Source organism: Pempheris klunzingeri, chromosome 6 (assembly GCF_042242105.1).
Source record: "Pempheris klunzingeri isolate RE-2024b chromosome 6, fPemKlu1.hap1, whole genome shotgun sequence".
Classification (NCBI taxonomy): Eukaryota; Metazoa; Chordata; class Actinopteri; order Acropomatiformes; family Pempheridae; genus Pempheris; species Pempheris klunzingeri.
The window spans coordinates 6,666,993-6,685,435 of record NC_092017.1 but is presented as its reverse complement, the minus strand read 5'-3'; the positions used below and the strand labels follow the sequence as shown (position 1 = coordinate 6,685,435).

At 40.3% G+C, this 18,443-nt stretch overlaps 1 protein-coding gene across 1 annotated transcript in view; it reads right to left on the bottom strand.

The window, feature by feature from the left end:
* The window catches only part of LOC139202796 (gamma-aminobutyric acid receptor subunit gamma-3), a 43,163-nt gene extending 32,037 nt beyond the window's left edge, over positions 1-11,126 (bottom strand). Inside the window, exons 1-2 of the mRNA XM_070832374.1 lie at positions 11,074-11,126; positions 10,718-10,863 (exon numbers count right to left, since the gene is read on the bottom strand). Coding sequence (XP_070688475.1) covers positions 10,718-10,863; positions 11,074-11,126 — 199 coding nt within the window. The remainder of the gene's footprint in view (positions 1-10,717; positions 10,864-11,073) is intronic.
* Between the last annotated feature and the right edge of the window lie 7,317 nt (positions 11,127-18,443).

The following is an 18,443-nucleotide window of genomic DNA, read 5'->3' as shown; positions in this document are numbered from 1 at the left end:
TTGAATTGATTCTCTTCTTTTTCATCTTGTGTCTCTTTAGATTTGTACCTAAGTTATAAATGGCTCATTTAGAAATCTATGACATCATGTCCATCTATATAGTTCAAAAAATCCCAGCAGGAGCATCGACAACATCAACCTCTCCATCAAATCTACAGATTGCTGCTGACGCCACTGAGGAAACTTCAAGACTATTACATCTATAAACTATAATAACAATAATTCTACACCTAGAAGCTGTCATTATTTACTCAGTAACATTGTGCTGAGAAGAAACCTGATTGGACGTCAGTTGCCTTCGCTAATTCAGTCCCATCATCAAATGTCCAATCATAGCTTAGCAACCGTAACTAGGCACAGCAGCTGTCAAGCTGTCAAGTGACGCACATCAGGCTGTATAAGCATCAAAACAGGGCTACATTGCAACAAATCACCATTTTTCATTTCCCCTTTAAAACAGTGTTTTCCCTTACATTTTTCTTGTCATACTGTACTATAAAAGGACACCTTGTAATAAAACAACACTGCTGCTTTTATTTTCCATGACATCTCTATGTTCATTAACATGACATCTTTAGCTTCAAACTTTTCATGTGTATTTAAAACCCCTTTAATGCTTTAACTAACTTAGTCTACAGCCATCTGTGCAGCTGGAATGAGCCACAGTGGTGCTTTGAGCCAATGCCAACATGGTAATGATCACCAGGTACATAGTCCAAATGTTTACCAGGTGCAACTTCTGAGTTTAGTGTGTTAGCATGCTGACATTTGCAAATGAGCACATGTTAGCACATTGTTAGTTGTTAGTTTTGCAGCTTCGGGTCATAAACGGAAGTATTTGACAAATGACAAAAGTTAATTGTTTGTTCACGTTAACGCATTTTTTAGTTGTTGAGATACTTCAGTCTGGATCAAAATGGCAGACACTATCAGTATAGCATGGCTACAGACTTGCTAAAGACTCAGAGCCAGAGACAGCGCCATCTACCAACTAACAGATTCATGCTATTTATCTGGCTGATCAAATCTGTCCAGAGTTAGATCCGTTTGCTTTTCTCTACCTCTGTGTGCAATCAGGAAAGCATCTTTAAAAAATTAATCCAGCGATAAAGCTGCCCTCTGTTATTATTATTAACTGCGTTAGTAACTGTGTGATATTCTACAAATGATATGGCTGCACTACACCTCCCTAACTCTCTCATGTTGTTGTGCCAAAGGGACGTAGCGCTGCTTGTGTGTGTCTTTGCTACAACAAGAATAGACCATACAGTGTGGGCTAAAAACAGTGGTTCAGTTGTTAATTATGTCCATTCAAAATGGGCACCTTTGGCATTGAAGCTGCATTACATTACTTTCTTCATTATACAGTGCTAATTGTGTTGCAGGGTATAATTCTGCACCTGCCTACAGAGCCACTTAGCAGCAGTTAGGCTGTGACTAGTCATTCAGTAAATGGGGACAGCTCATTAACTTAAGGAAAATAGATAACATGAACCAGAAAATAATTAGTAGCTGTGTGTGGGTTATTTATTAGTGCAGCCATCAGTAAAAACTCTTGGAATGATCATCTGCTACATACATAGCGCTTCTCAGGATGCTATCTCCTCAGATACCAATGTTACAGAGGTGTATTGTCTGAAGATGGGCAGTTTTAAACAAGAGGAAGACCAGAGAATGGCAGAGAATGGCGTATCTCAGAGGGAGGGGACAGTGTGCTCTGCAATGGGAAGCAAATACTTGGAAACATTTATACAATCATTCAGTGATGGGGAGAGGGAACCATAACCTCTTGTGAGATTTATTTGTCGTTAATGTGAGCAGAGGGAGATGAACAGGTCCACGGAGACATTAGCTAATCTCTGTGCAGTTTGCACCGGAGCCTGGCCCCGTCTGATGAATGGATGCACAATAGCTGTTAGTGAGAAGCGGAGACAAACCGCGGCCTCGTCTCTCTTTGTTTGACATGCTGACAGTGTTATTTATGGCAAGCAAGAACATGTGAGCACTGCTGGATGTATGTCTTTTTATGTTCATTGAAAATTAGAAATGATCGTGAGGACACACGAGCCAGAGTTTGAGCAAAAAAGAGCAAATGAAGAAAAGTGAAGACAAATTAATTAATTAATAAAAACATAGACACCGACAGACATATAACAGAACAAAGTATTGAAAGTTTTCAACACTTGGCAACTTGGCATGTTGTGGAGTTTGAATCCTGTTGTCCCACCTCTTTGTCTTTTCCTGCCTTTGTCCATGTGAAAAAGCAGCATTAGAGCAGATTCATCGTCTGTCCTTACTGGGGGTAACGCTCCCTGTTTACTGAAATATTTAATTTAATGCGTTGATTAGACTTCCACTTCTGTGAAGCATCAAACTGATCAATTCTTTTGACCTCTGTTGGCCTGCCTGTTATCCTGAGTGGGTTTGGATCTTCCCACCACATCCTCTCCTCAATGGCTCCTCAGTCAGAAGGATAATCCATCTTTGATTTTCAATAATTCCTCATCACCAGTCACAAAAAGGGTGCAGGGCAGGGAAGAGGCATTTTAGCCATGTTTGGTCAGTACCGGAAAAAAAGAGGATTAACTCTCCGTGTATGTTAAATAGTGCTGGCAACTTGGTTTAAATCAGTACCACAACATTTTCTTGCAGATTAAAATAATATATATATAATATGGGAAATTTAGAAAATGACAATAAAATAATAAACTTGAGGTTCAATACGACTCAACACTTCACACACACACCCAAACTTTTTTTTTAATTACAATTTTTTTACAATTAATTACAAGAAATCACTAACAAAATCTGATTGTATCATCATAACACAGAGGCACTGAAAGCTGATAAGTAATAATACATTTTGAAAGAACACATAGGAATGACTTCACTTATGTGCCTAAAGTATGGAAGTCCATTTCTGCCAGTAGAAAAATTAAATAAGGAACAAATTAGGCAAAAATAGATACAAAGATAAATATGCTTGATTGATTGTCACAATTCTGACATCCTAAATCAGTATTATGATCTATTAAATCAGGACTATGAGATCAAGAGATTTTTTTTACTTATTTCATAATTTTGATTGAATGTAATTTTGACTTTGTTCCTCACAATTTTGACTTACTAACTTTAAAGTTTGACTTGATGACTCAAACCTTATTACTGTATCTCATCACTTTGAATCACCATAAGTATATTTACTTTTACCACGCATAACTTTTCATTGGTCGCTTTTCTTTACTAGGCTGAAATGGGCTTCCATACCGATGGATTGAGGATAAAATGCATCATTATATTATGTTATAGGTATATTTCCCTTAAGCACATCACTGAGTATTTTCTCAAACTAGGACTTGTTTCTTGTCTGTCCCCATCTCAGGAGTAACTGGTCTCCATTGCTGCACATTTTTGTCTTCTCATTAATCACATAAGCTAGCAGGAACTCCCGATGACATAACTACATATGGGAGAGTTGCAGCCTATTCTTGGTTGGCGTCTATGTACTCTGAGCTGCAGCATAATGACTTACGGCATAAAGTCTTCAACTTCTCCTCTCACTGTCCAGGCTCATTACTAGAAGAAATGCCAAGGGCTCTGAAATATTCAAAAAGCAGAACAGATCACCTCCCTCCGGCTAACTGTACCACAGCCGATCATCTGTCACCCAGTCAGCAGCGAGACACCAAAGCTAGTTTAAAGAGGGCTCTTTAATGAATGTGAGGGAAAATGGCTGCACTGTAGCTGCAACAAGACTGGAGTTAAATCTCAGAGTTTTGTCATCTGTATCTTCTTGCAAGTACAAATGGAGTAACTCTCTCATAAAAAAAACAGACACAATGGCAGTGTGTGTGGCACTGTCACTACTGTTTTTGTCCTTCTATCAGAATCCTTTGGGCCTGCCAATAAAGTTTCTCTACGCAATCTTTAAATTTCAGTGTGAGACACAAGTGATGCTGATCTATATTGACTTATCTAATCATGATGAAAATATGCTCAGTAGACCTAGAAGTCATCAGCCTCCTGTTAGCGGAGCTGTGCTACAGTAGACAGTCCCAGACGACAGGTAACAGTGATACAGTCGAGGGCTTTGAAACTTTGAAACTGCATTTGCTACGGTGATAATTCCACTGTGCAGGACTAAAGTCAGCTTTATGATGGATAATCAGCCCAGGCAGAAATGGAATGGGCCTATTTTGATAGAGATGGAGTTATGAGTATAAATGAAGAGTGCTTTATAATGGCACATACACATGATTGATTGAGTAAACATGAATCATTTAGTTTATGTGAATGTTTTTTCACATAAGTTTGCAAATAGTATTTTTTTTTAATAACAATAATAACTACCTTTTTTTCTGTAGCTTTCCACTTCATCTCGTGATCTAATCAAATAGAATGGAAATCCTTTATGTAGTTAACCAAATAAACAAACTTGTGCATGAGTTAATCCCCAGTCGTCACACACGTCATTTAATTGTGACTGACTGAGCTTCAACATTTCCAGAACAAAATCGGATTCAGGTTTTCTTTTTTCCTCGACATTATAAAGCTCTGATTCATTACTGTGAACTAAGCGTACGATGTGTAAGCGACATCTGTCTAGCGCTGTCATCTGCTGAGCTGGGTCTGACAGATCCTGAAAGCATCTTTTGTAACTAACTTAGCAACTAGGTGATGGTCTGAACAAAAGCCTCATTCATTTTTTTCTGTGTGAAAGGTGGCATTTGAAACAGCAGCTTTGAAATCCTATTATATTACTGTGATGGTGTCAGCTTTTAACTGCTTTTGTCCTCACATTAACCATAATGGACAAAAGAAACACAGCACTGTTAATTATAGGTCCAAAAGAGAGCTACACACAGCTACACAGTACTCATAGAAAAGGAGCATCACTGAGATCACTTTCCTAAGTTTTTAAGTTTGATATTCATAGAGGATTTTTATGAGATCAAACCCTGTTTCTTTCCCTAATGGTAGTTTTATTGGTAGTGGCGGAGTCCGCCATTCCCATACCAGATTTAAATGACCTACCTTCAAAATATTTATAGGAAATGTTACTGTAATTTCAGCTGACTGACATCAGCCTCACTGTTAAAGCTCCTAATGCTGTATCAGAGCTGTATTAAGTTACTAGTGCCAGCTGCTAGTTCACACTACAAGCATTCAACCAGTGAAACATGAGGTAGCTTTCGTTAAGAAACACTTACGGGAAATTAATTGCATTTGTGTCGGAGGTTAGCCGTGGCCATCGTTGCTCATCAAAAATGCATCCAGAAAACATTGTTATTTTCTGTATTTTTGATTTTTGAAAGGGCGTAATGGGAGAGCAGCCACAGTGAGCTGCAGGTGACACGCTGCACACTTCCTACTAATTAAGACTGCCTGAAGTAAGAACCACAACAAATTCTGTCAGTGTGAAATGTCAGTCCAGTGCTGCTGCAAACATTTGTGAGGAACACGTGTGCAGGAATACACTGTTAACTTAACCATGACCCACTTTGTGCTCTGCCTATTAGTGACCCTCCATGAACTGGAGTAGAGCTGAGATTTAAAAATTCTAATACTGAAGCCAACATTAGGGAGATTTTGAGTTGAGAGAAATCACATTACTGTGGGTTTAAAGTCGGTGTAACTTGTTTCTGAACAGTGATCACAAATAACACTTGCAGCATAATGCTACAATCTAGTGCAACAGCAAAACAAGTAGAAAAGATTCATTAAGTCAATAACTTCATAGCAATATCCGTCTAAATCTTGCTGACATTCTATGCCACCATAAGCTAGTGGTCTTACCAAACCAATTGTTTATTGAACTGAAAGACATGTTACTTATTCATTAAACATTAGACTGGACACGACACCACTGGGAAGACTCACATATTCAGTTCAGTGTTGGCTGTCTCTCAACATCAGCAGTATCACTTTACATTCAAGCCATGTGGTGGAAATACCCCTTGTTGTTTAACCATGGACCATTACAAGCTTTAAAAAGTCGCATTCATTAATGCTCAGGAGGACAAGGTCGAATGACTTCAGCACGCCATCTGCCACCAGAGAGCCAGCATCACAACTAATGACTTTCTAATTTACTTATCTGTGGTTTGCGGTCAGGGGAATTGAAAAAAAAAAAAAAAAGCTGATTGCCAACATCCTATTTATCACTGCTTCTTTGAAATTATCGCTAAAATTTCATTTAGTCAGCTTAAGCTGGGCAACCAGGGAGGAAATCAGATGAATGACACACAATCAAATAATAAATTACTGTGTGAGTGAATGTGTGAAAATGAGAGGATCTGGTAGTCCCTAAAGTAACTTCATGAAAAGGTCACTGTGTTTTTTACTCAGACACTGTGCTGCTACAGCAGCTACACTGCCACATGCATAACATCCATTACATGTATCATTCCCATTCAAGTGCAGCTGCAAACACATTATCCCATTTCTGTTATTGATTTTGATAACTAAGTTAGAACTGGACAGCTGAAACACAGGTTTGATCTTTTTGGCATGATCACAAATCCAATGGACTGAGTCCCTGCCATTTTCATACTGTATATGCTGTACACAGGTGTGGTCAAACGTTTACATACACCTGTAAAGAACATGATTAAACCTACAACTCTTTTTCTGTGATGGAGTGATTGGAGAACGTACTCCTTCCATTCACAAAGTTTGGCTCTTTCAGGGTGTTGTTATTCTCACCCAAAGTCAGCTGGGACTAGCTCCAGTTCCCCCCACGACCCTGACGGATAAGCGGTATGGATGGATGGATGGATGGATGGATGGATGGATGATGATGTCATGGATCTTCTGAAAATGTGACCTAATATGCTGCAACTTGCAACTCTGCTCAATGTGGAGATGTAGAAAGTTGGGTCATTAAAATATAACCACAGCTGTACATGTGTTAGAGACCAGCTGGTGAAGATAGCAGAGCACTTCGCAGCTAAGGGGCCAGACATTTTCCCTCAGGAGTTGGTGGAGACCAAAAAATAAAAGGAGAGTTAATTATGGACATTTATCAGGTGTCCAGAAACACAATTAAGTGATAATGTCGCTCCACATCTGCTGGATGTGAGAAAAAACCTTCGTTTGCTAACATGTTCATCACATTAACTTAAAAGGTGATGATTTGTTGTTTCTGATTATGTTTCTGTTTCCCCCTACTGGCCCAAAAGAATCTGGTATTGCAGGTTTAAAGAGCTCAGAGGAAGCATCTTTACTTATATCTGCTGAAGATGACCATGTGATATGGCTGAAAGCTCCTAACCTGTATTACCCATTCATTTTCAATGACAAACCCACGGCGAACATAATGAAGAATAAAGTCCAGCAGATTAAAAGACAAATTTCAATGACATGAATGGTTTATTGCAGCTGAACGGTCTGTGATTCTGAAAGATGTTTGTTATTTTAGGTCACAGAGGCCATCAGTTTATGTTTCCCTCACAGAGTCATTTTCTTTTTATCATGTGAAGAGGCTGCCACCTAATTTATGAACATAAACCCTTGGGTGGTACACCGTCCGTATATCACTAGATGCTGTTGGAAAATCTTTAACTGATTACAATGACGCATGTTTGTATGTGCCAGACGAGACAGAGGGGTCAGAGCACTGAGAGAGGTAAATAACAGCACCTGAAAGTGGCCTCGGGGTGAACGAAGTACAAAACACCCCCAGATGGATTACATAAGAGAGGAGAGTGAGAGGTTAGGCTTATTTAGTGGAGTCTGAGCGACACATGGGGAAAGTGGCACTTAGGATGTGTGAGAGGGATCAAATCTTTCAGGACAAGAGTGTTTGGCACCGCTCGGTGTCTGAGGGCGTCGGTGTCGTCCCCTCAGTGACATCCTGTAAACCAGTAATATTTGACTTTTCTGTGCCCCGTCTGTCAGGCTGAAACAACAGAGCTTACCTGGCCTGGTATCCATAGTAACAGGTGTAGTTTATGCTAGAGACTGTCAACTAAAACTACAACCTGATGCTGAGGGTTGCACCTGCTTTCCTGTCTGGCTCCTGAGACTATTTATGCAACTCTGATAACTGTTTCAGACTGTGACTGATGTTTAATATTGTTAACAATGAATCAGTACTGCTGTCCAACTCGGTGTCTTGGTATTTTTGAAAACATTTTAAGCATGCACATTAAGTAGTTAGTAATTAATTGCCATCCTGGGCCCCAAACCCTCAGGGACACAGGAAGGAAGTCCACAGTTAGCACAGTTTAAACTAAAATAGGAATAGCCTTCAGGGAACAGTCAGCTATTAGAAAGGCATGTGTTGTCTTTCTTGCTGAGAGTAACATGATATTGATACCATCCTCATGTCTGTACACTAGCTACAGCGCCAGTAGATGATTAGCATAGCTTAGCATAAAAACTAGCGGGGGACAGCTAGCTTAGCCTCTGTCCTAAGCTCGACTAATAGCACTCCTTCTGACTACAAGTTATATCTTGTTTTTTCAGTCCATAGACACACATCAAGTTGTGGTTTTGTTTAGTGGGGGGGTCACGTGCGGCTGGGTGCACTGACTTAACGGAGCTTTATAGTCACCAGGTGGTTGCCTGGCAACCAATTGGAAGTGACCAGTTCACATAGCGGCTACACCGTGTAACTATGACAACAGCGTCTGTTCCATCCCCATTCAAGCGGAGGGCTAAATGGAAGCTAGCCAGCTTAGCACACTCCTCCTCGTCCTCTTTGGGTTTGTGATAAAGAAGGTTTGGGTACTTTTACACCTGCGACAGTTGAACTTTGTTGACTTCATGCGCCACTGAACAACTTTCATATGTTTGGGGCTCCACCTCCAACGCTGTATCCAGGTCTCTTTATACCTCCATTACTGGTCCCCACAGAACTAGTAACATGAAAATCCCTGGGTGCTGAAGTCGGCCATGTGCTCCCTACATGATGGATACTTAACAGTGAAAAGATTAGGCAAATTTGACTTGTGTCATCATGTCTGCTTCATTCGTACTGAGGCCAGTACACCGGCACAACTTCATGATAAGATGAGCGGTGAGTTTTCTAACACTAATGACACAATTAACAGGGTATGTTGGCCAGATGCCACTTCATCAGTAACAGACACTAAACAATTTCTAAATCTAACAAGACATAATGAAGATCGTGACAACAAACGCCAAAGACAGACTAACTCCAAAATCAGCAAAGAAGAAGCGTGGTCACGAGTTGGAGCTGGTCAGAAGCAGCATCCTCTCTCTTGGACTCTGTGGTTCAACAGGGCGCTGAAATCCAAAGTGTGAGCTGGACGTCTCCCCTCTGTGACCTGTTGGTGTGTGTGCTGGAATAATTCACGCTCTGCTCTGGGTGAAAACCTGCGGTATGCAACCAATTTCTGCCTCTACCTCAGAAGGAACAAAGCACGGAAATATTTCACATGAGGACCGTCTCTTTTAAGAATCCGTTATGACTCATAAACCATATGGCAGGGCAGGAGCATCAGAGAGGCAACAGAAGCTGAGTGTGTTTAAAGGAAGCGAGCGTGAACACTTGCAACATGACCAACAGCAAACATATTCACTGATCCTCTCATACCGTACATGACATGAGAAGACCGGCGCGAGAGCCCGTCTCCCTCCTGCATTCAAAGTTTCAACCTCCAAATGTGATTTATATTCATGAGGACGTGCGGATGAGATGAGCTTTATCTCGACCTTTGTTGCTGTAGGTCAGCAGGTAACAAACCAAAGATATGACGCTGCAGTGACTCACAACCTTACTCAAGATGTTTTATCTACCTGCCACCACTTTTTACTTTTTTTAAATTTTATTTTGTTACATTTTATTTGCTATTCTCTCTCACAGTGAGAGAATAGTTAGAGTCTCACTATCAGCCACTTAGGTAAAGTGCTGATTGTTGATATATTCATGTGCCATTTCAGACATTTTCCCGTTTTTTGCGTTCCTCAAATATGATGCTGACATGGCTGATAGAGACCCCGACTATCACAGCACATCCTCAAGGATCTTACTAAAGAGCATGTCAGACCGCATGAGGAGTTGACTGGAGGGAACCCACCCCCCAAAACTGTCCACCCAGTGCACTGAAGCAGTAGGGGAGTGTGTGGGGGTGTTAGGTGCCACAGGAGAGAAGCACAGGGAGTCAAATGAAAAGGACGTCAGCGACCATGAGATAAACACCCGAGTAGCACAATAAAACAGTTTGCCTGAAAAGTGACTTGTTCTTACTCCTTTGTTATTGAGATGTGTTAAAAACGGCAAATTCCTAAGCAAGTTCTGTATTGAAATTCAACAAAATAAAATACCTGTCTTGTGCAACATTCTGAAGAAAGCACATATTTAACATGAAGAAAGAACCCACTGACTTTGGTGATGCTGGCTCAGATGACACATGCATCTAAGGGTTAAGGGTGTCCAAACTGAGTGAGCGGCCATAGAGGCACATAACAAAAGACACAGTGATGTCACCTGATCAGCTCGCTTGCAAACTGGACAGAGCAGCTGTGATGCTGTCTGACCTCCACAATGTTATCACCATACTCATGTGACTGCTGCTATAAGACATCTTAATGCATTATGAAGGTTTACAGCAACAGTCACTGAACATTGCAGGGATTTTGCATCCATTCTGTTGCTCTTGGTCTGGTCAGAGCCAATTAAAAAGCTGATTCACATCTGTGGATTTACAGACAGCAGCGAGGAGACAAATGAGACAAAGGGGTCATTTACCTCCGATGTCCGGTCGTAGTTTCTTATCATATTCTTTCAGTAAATTGTTGAGTATTTCCGTGGCGTCGGTTTCCTGTGATTTGGGAGCCAGCATCTGGTTCACAGTGACATCCTCATAGTCCTCCTCGTACTCCAGTGAGAGACAGCTGCACAGGTGGAAGGAGAGAAGGTGGTTGGTGCATGATCTCAGGTGTCACTGAGAGTCCTTCAGATAAACTTAGGCACAGAGTAAAGTTTCCCTTCAGTGACAAAACATTTGGAGAGCTTAAGTTTCTTTTATCCAGATACCCCCTGAACACCATACATGCTTTTCAGCTCCTTCCAGCTGCGAGAAGCAAAGAAGCACAGACACTCACCTGGTGTGGAGGACGGACAGAATTAAGAGACGAGCCAGGAATTGGGATGCCATGGCTCTCGCGGGGGTGACAACAAGTAGACTCTGTGTCAGCGCGCGCGGCGGCGGCGGCAGCGGCGGCGGCGTCTGGACGCGGCGGTCAGGGCTGCTCGGAGGGCGAAGAAGGAGAGGAGCTCCTCATAGTTTGTAATCCTGCACAAATGTCAGGCATTGTGGGGATCGGGCGTTTGGAGCGTCCCCTCCTCACGGGCGTCTTCCCCCGGAGCAGCAGCTTGTTGACAGGCTGCGGGCTGCGGACACTGCTGGGCTTACGCAGGTGCGCACACTCTGAGCGCGTCCTCGGAGAGCCCCTCAGTCAGCCAAAACTCCGCTCCGGTAAGTCTGCGTCACTCCACTTTCTGTAGGGCTACTTTGAGGGTGTCTTCTGAACCTCTAGACCAGCATCCAAATACTCTCTGCTGAGCTTTTACACCCTTTTTCTTCCTGTCTAATTATTTGGGATGTCAAATAAGATGAGATGGAAAATAAACATGCATTTGTGACTGGACTGGAACACTATTCAGTATTCTATTTATTTTTATACAAGTAGACAAGGCATTAACTTTAAAGTATGTAAATCTGTGCCAGTAATGTTATTTACATTCCATTTACCTGAAGTCAGGTAAAAATGCATTTTTGGTAAAAAGGCTTTTTTCCCCTTCTTCTTCATGTCTAAAATGTTATTACTATTCTATTTTTGTCATTGATTCATTTATATATTTTTGTGCCGCACCTGTTGTTTGAGAATGTGGCCTGTTTGGACCTATTGTTAGTTGCCATATATTGATTTCAAAGCTGCATATCAAAGTTCTGCATGTTATAGCTGCCAAATTGTACTAATTGGCACGCAGTCTAAAGCAGGCTGAAGCCACCTTTGCAGCAGTGCTGGTGATGGTGACTGAGGGCCCTTGTTGTGCCGTCTTTGTATTGTCTATCTCCTGCACCTACAGTAGCAGCGATGTGCACAGTGGTGGATTAAATACTTAAAGGGAACTCCGGTGATTTAGTGTTGCATTTTAATAAAGTTCACAGACTCACAAGGGACATTAAAAAAAAAAAAACCTCTATGCAGCAGTGGCTTTGCTATCCTGACTTTTAGATATCAGTATGGGTCAAGCTGCAGAAACTGACCCATAATGCACTTGGATAGCACCTTCCTCCTGAATGTCCACTTCTTTCAAAACCCCACACCCTCAGTATTGTACTGTAGCTCAGGCTCTCCTTTAGGTCTGATTCTAAGGCCAAACCAATGGTACCCTGATGACGTAACTATGACATCATCAGGGTTATTTTTCCATAAGCTTTTAAAAGCTGTCTCCATAGCCGCTAAGCTGAACTTCATGAGTTCCCTTTTAGATAGAAGGTGCACCTTGTGTCTTTAGAGAGAGAAGTAAAGGCTGTGAGGTCTGGTGAAAAAGACATGAAATAACACAACACATGAAAAGGAAACAACAATTTTTCCCTCTGTCGGCCTCTCGTGTTTTTGTCTGACACACACAGAAGGTTCTTGAAAGGTAGAAATAGCCCCTCAATGACAGTAGGTAGGTAGCACAGGATCTCATAAACATAGTTTCATTTGATGGCACCAAATAACGTGAAAGACAATCAGCAGATTCTGTCACGGAGACACTTGCATGTTCAGTGTGTTGTCTAGCAGACAGTGTGGCGATCCTCCGGCATCGATCCTGTCTGCTGCTGCTGCTGCCTGCTGTCATCCTCTGCTGGTTAAAGGGGGAAATGCAGACGCTGGAGAGTTAAACGGTGCAGAGGGAGGGAGGCAGAGCGGCACGAGGAGCTCATATCAACATGATAAGAACATGCATCACCTGCCACCTTACTGTTCGTGTTAGCTAGGGGGTCCTCAGCTGAAGTGATTAAGGGCACATCTATGTTTTTATTACCTGCTATAAGTGAACTCTGAGCAGTTTATATTCCTGACAAGCTTCATTTTAATAGTTTGAGTGTTTCCTTTTAAATTACCAATAATAATCTTTAATAATTTACTTTAATAATAATAATAATAATAAATGCTGTGTTACATACAAAGTGCAGAGACCACATCAGAATACAGACACCTGTATACAGATCACTGAATCAAATAAAAGTAAAATGATCCAGGGTCAGTCACAGGTATCATTTTGCATTGTGTCAGTGTTGGACAGACTGCTTGACCTCGTTGTCAAAAGTCGTTCTTACTCATTTCAAATGCTTGTTTCAGCATAAATACCACATTTATGGGTTGTGCGACACTAAAGAAATCCATCATAAAGTCAGTCAACCACCTTTAAAGGCACGCTGACATTTGTCGTCATGCATCTTTTAAAACATATATATATAATACATTTATAACAAATATATAAAGCGACAACTAATAGTTTGAACTTTCTACACGTTTTCTGACCTTTCAGAGGGCTTCTTCATGACCTACATGCATCAGCTAACGGATAACAGGTCTGCACAGCGCACGTCTCATCAATCATTTACCATGACACTTTTTAAAGTTGTTGCTGTCTCTGCGTACAAGACAACATTGTGTGAGCGTTCAGGCAAACAGCAAATTAAAATGCACATTATTGTAACAACCCTGCACAGAGTGCGTAGACAGGGGAGGGAACGGAGTTTCGTGTTGATTAGATTAAAGGTCACAGATAATGTCAGAATTTGCAAAATGACCCAGAATGTAAAATACTGGTGTAAAAAAGTAAGTTTTCTTTAAAGGCATTTTCAGTCAAAACTGTTTTAGGTTTCGTACATTAAAAACAAGATGTGTGGATGATATTTGAAACCAAGATAGAAGACTGAATGACTTGCTTTAACTTTGACTGCGTTAAAGTCTGTTTTTATAGCCTTGTTTTTATGTAATGTTCCCACTTGTTTCTGACCTCCCTTTTTATGATGCTTGCTGTTATTTAGCATTTTTATATTTCTTTCCTGGTGTATTACCTTGCTGGCAAGCTTGTGTTTTCATCCTGTGTCTGGTGCCTTAAAAAGGCCACATTGATTCAAAAAGGCTTTTATCACATGCAACATTATGATTCACATCTGTATTGGTACAATATTGTGTATGCTTTCCTTGCTAATGGCACGAGTAGGGACATCTGATTTACTGCTGGAGTGCTCCTAAAATCACTACAGTGATATAATCTGTGTGTTGTATTAGGCTCATAGAAAAGTAAGGTCAGAACTATGATACAACTTCACACGTTACAGTCCCCTGTGTCTCTTCTCACTTGGATCTAACAGCAGAGAGTGCTCGCTCAGCGATCCAGAAATCAAATCACACCAGTGAGCCACATGCTGGAGCTGCAGATATTTTGTATGCTGATAAAGTAGCTGCAGTATGCGTCTGAACATAAGGTACATTGAGTGTCCTCTCATCCCTGCTGACTAAGCAGTTTTGCAGACATGTCATAGATAGTGCCTATAATGAATAGTGCCTTATATTAGAATTGCCTATACTGTACATGCACCACAAGTTTTTTGCTTTCCCAGTTCTTCTGTTGGCCCCCGAGCCACAGCCTCTATGCACCTGACTGATACCTGTTAGTGGTGTATTTGCTCCACTAACATCTGTCTTGTCTGTACACAGAGAAAGACCACAAAAAAGGAATTGCTTTCTTGCCGAGAGTTGGCTGAGAATAGCCCTGCAACACGTATAGCCCACTATAAACCAGATTAAACGACAAAGGGTCAGTGTTAGTTGTTGTTTATTGAGCTTTAGAGGTGCTTGTAAGCAGATTTTGTTAACTTTTGTCAGAGGCAGGCTAGCTGTTTCCCTCTTTTTCCAATCTTTGTGCTAAGCTAAGCTAACTCCCTGCTTCTTATTCACTGTACAGACCATAAGCCTGTTTCCCTAAATGTCAAACTGTTACTTGAAATGTCTTCACAGCATGACACTGATAACACAACCTGTCTTTAGCTTCCTTATGTCCAGACCTAAACCTTCCCATTCTGTTAAAAAGGATGTTGGATTGAGGTAAAATAAACTTCCACTCTTTAAAACCAACTGCTTTAAGACCAACCTGTTGAAGCTTAAACAGGGGCTGCACAATATTTCATCTGAATAATTGTATTATTGTAATCACATAAATACTGAACACATTGTGGCTTCACAGACGAGCATAAAATCAGTTTTATAATGAAAAGCAATATTTAGAATATCTTGTATTTAACATTGTACGTGCATCTATTTTTGTCTTTTGGTTTAGTATTTTAAGCATCAACCTCCTGAAAAAATAACAAAAGCTGCCTCATTTTGTGCGTTACATGTAAAATGTGTGTATAAGGGTCAGCATGCAAGAGCACAATCTGATGGTGGTGTATGATTTGCTAGTGCCTGGGTGGTACATGAAAGAGGACGGCCCCTTTCACCAGCATGTACTGTAGCTTTGCCTCTCAAGCTATATACTATGATTGATGTCATTTGGTGCCATCAGTGACAGCTTAATTTGGTGTAGAGTATGGGCCTACTGAATGGAAAAAGCAACTTAAATGGAGCTAAATCCTTGGCAAACAGATGTGAGCCAGATGTTAGAGACCCCCAAGATGGATTTACCAGTAGACCAACTGAAGAGACTGCATGATCTGGATGTGCATGTGTATAATCAAAGGAGAAACAGCACGTGCAGGCCGTTGTTCCATTAAGCAAGATTAAGGCAGCATTTTATCACGTCGACTGCATAAATGCATGTAAATATGTCCTGTAGCTTCATACTCATCTGTCCGTGTATTTATGTACATCATACATTTCATGCCACCACCGATATAATATTCTCATGTTTAATAAGTACTTTTTGACCAAAACAGCAGACTGATGTTGTCAGTGAAGCTTTATTTGGAATCAGGTATGCGGAGCAATTAAGATTATTACAAAAAAAGGTTTCAATCAGACCTTTACATTGGTTACCTGCACAGGTCTTTTCCAAAAAAGAAATAAATAATAATAATTGAAAAAAATAAATAAATTAATAAATACATTGAACGTGGTAAGAGAGTACTGTGCTTCCAAAGAGAGAAGGGCGAAGCTACAATTAGTCAGTGTTGCCAAATATAGAAAAGGACTATTGTCAAAAAGATCAGATCTGGATAAAAAGACATCAACGAATGAAGGTCATATGATGACATATTACCATAAACAGAAATCATTATTTATATGAGCGTTATTTATTGCTTCAGTTATTTGCATTTAAAGAACTACGTGTACCTAAAATTGTTTTAAATGTAATAATACAATACAACTGGTGTGCTCCATAACCTTATTACATAGTGGCAGGCCACACAGAAGGCATAAAGTCACACGAGTAGATCACATTCATATTTTAACCCTTTACCCAAACAGACAACAGGCTCAGATTCTAAGTGTTCGTTTCTGGGAGAACTGTGGACAATGAAAAACTCTGCTGAGGTGAGTGGAGTGCATGCAGCCATCGCTGTCAGTATCGTGTAAAATGACTGACTTAAGGTGACTTTAAAAGAGTGTTAACTTGGAGTTATTCCATTGAATATATTTACCTACTTACCTCTCTAATGTCTAAAACTAGACCCAGGGGATTGTTAGCTTAGCTTAGCATAAAGACTGGAAACAGAGGGAAACAGCTAGCCTAACCTTCTAGCACCTCTAAAGCTCTCTGATAAACAGCTAGCACAAACCAATAGCTTGTCACAGGACATCTGCTTCTAATGTAAATATCAAATACATGTTCGTCTGGTCCTTCTATAAATTAGATACATTTATGAATTAAGATATCCACACATAATCTGCATCTGCAGAATACTGACGACACCTCTGCATATTTTCCATGAAAACTAAACAGCACATCATCTTAAACGAATGTTGTCTATCAAATTACAAGTAAAAAAAACATGCTGCTAAAGTTAGTAGATTCTCATTCCTGATCATCGCTGACAATAAATTAAAAAGCTTTAAAAAGTTTGGCCAATGTTCTAACTAATATGCAACAAATCTTTAGCCGAGCTGCTGCGTGGATTTCTTTACTTTGGACAGAGCCAGGTTAGCTGTTTCCAGTTTTTATGCTAAGCTAAGCTAACTGTTGTCTGGGTGTAGCTTAATGTTTAGTGTACTGATATGACAGTGGTATCAATCTTCTCATTTAGGTCGACAAAGTAGCAAATGAGTGTTATTTCCCAAAAAGTATTGCTTTAATGTCATTAAAGTCTCTGTGCCAAGCTAACCGGTTGCTGGCGGTAGCTTCATAACTACTGTGGAGACCTGAGAATGGCATTAATCTTCTGAATAAGCAAATTTCCCAAATGTCATACTAGTCCTTTAAGGTAATGGTCATTATGACCTAAGAACGATAAAGGTCCAAATGCAATAGCCTGGTCACTGTGACCTTCTGTCTCTTTGATCAGCCTGATGACCTGCTAAATTCAAGCCGCTTAACTACAGCAGTTAATCTAAATTATAACAAAAAAGTGATCCTGCTGAAAGCATCCAAATGTTTATCAAGAATATTAGCAAGTTATCATCAAAGCTTATAGAAACAACAAACTGATCTAAAAGACAAAATGTTTCTAAAAAAGCGTTTTACATTTTGTCGAAATTGCTAAAGCTCAAGCTATTCTGCTCATTTCTCAATATCCAGTCAATGGAGCACTAGACTAGAGTTACACTGTGTTGCTGTATATGCATAACATAGAAGCTAACCTTACTGGCATAGTGGTGCTTTTCTAAAAGCAGGGCATATATACATGTTTCTTTAACTACGTACATACATACAGGATTCTTAACGTGGTGACCTGGAAACAGAAGCTGCCACTATCACTTTAGCTTGAAATCTGTCCCAATTGTTTTTATGGAAAACTGGCCGTTCAAAATTGAGTGAAAAGTTGCAAAAAATGAACAAAAAGAGATGTGGCTTCTGAAAAAGTAACTGCAGGAGATTTCAGTGCATTCATAATGAGTTATCACACTCTGAAGGCAACACATTTAGCATGGCTATTCATCTGCTTATAATAAGGAAGCAAAGTCCCATGTGCCTGGGCCCAGCCTCACACACCTGGACCTCCAGCCCATTTGTACAAAGTACGAGTTACAAAGGTAAAAGCCGCTTTTGAATAATAACACAGTACAAATGTTGTTTTGCATAGCATTTGGCCTTGCTGAACCATCATCTACTGTAGACTCAAGGAGAAAATATAAATGCCAAATGCTAAAATGTTAAAATATCAGACTATGACGGAAATCAATGAGTGACCAGAGTTCTAAAATGAGCTAAATGTGTCTTTAAGGAAAAGTCATGTATCGTACATAGGGGTGTCACGATTTAGATTTTAAATCAAAGATAAGCTTTCTATTTCGATCAACAAAAT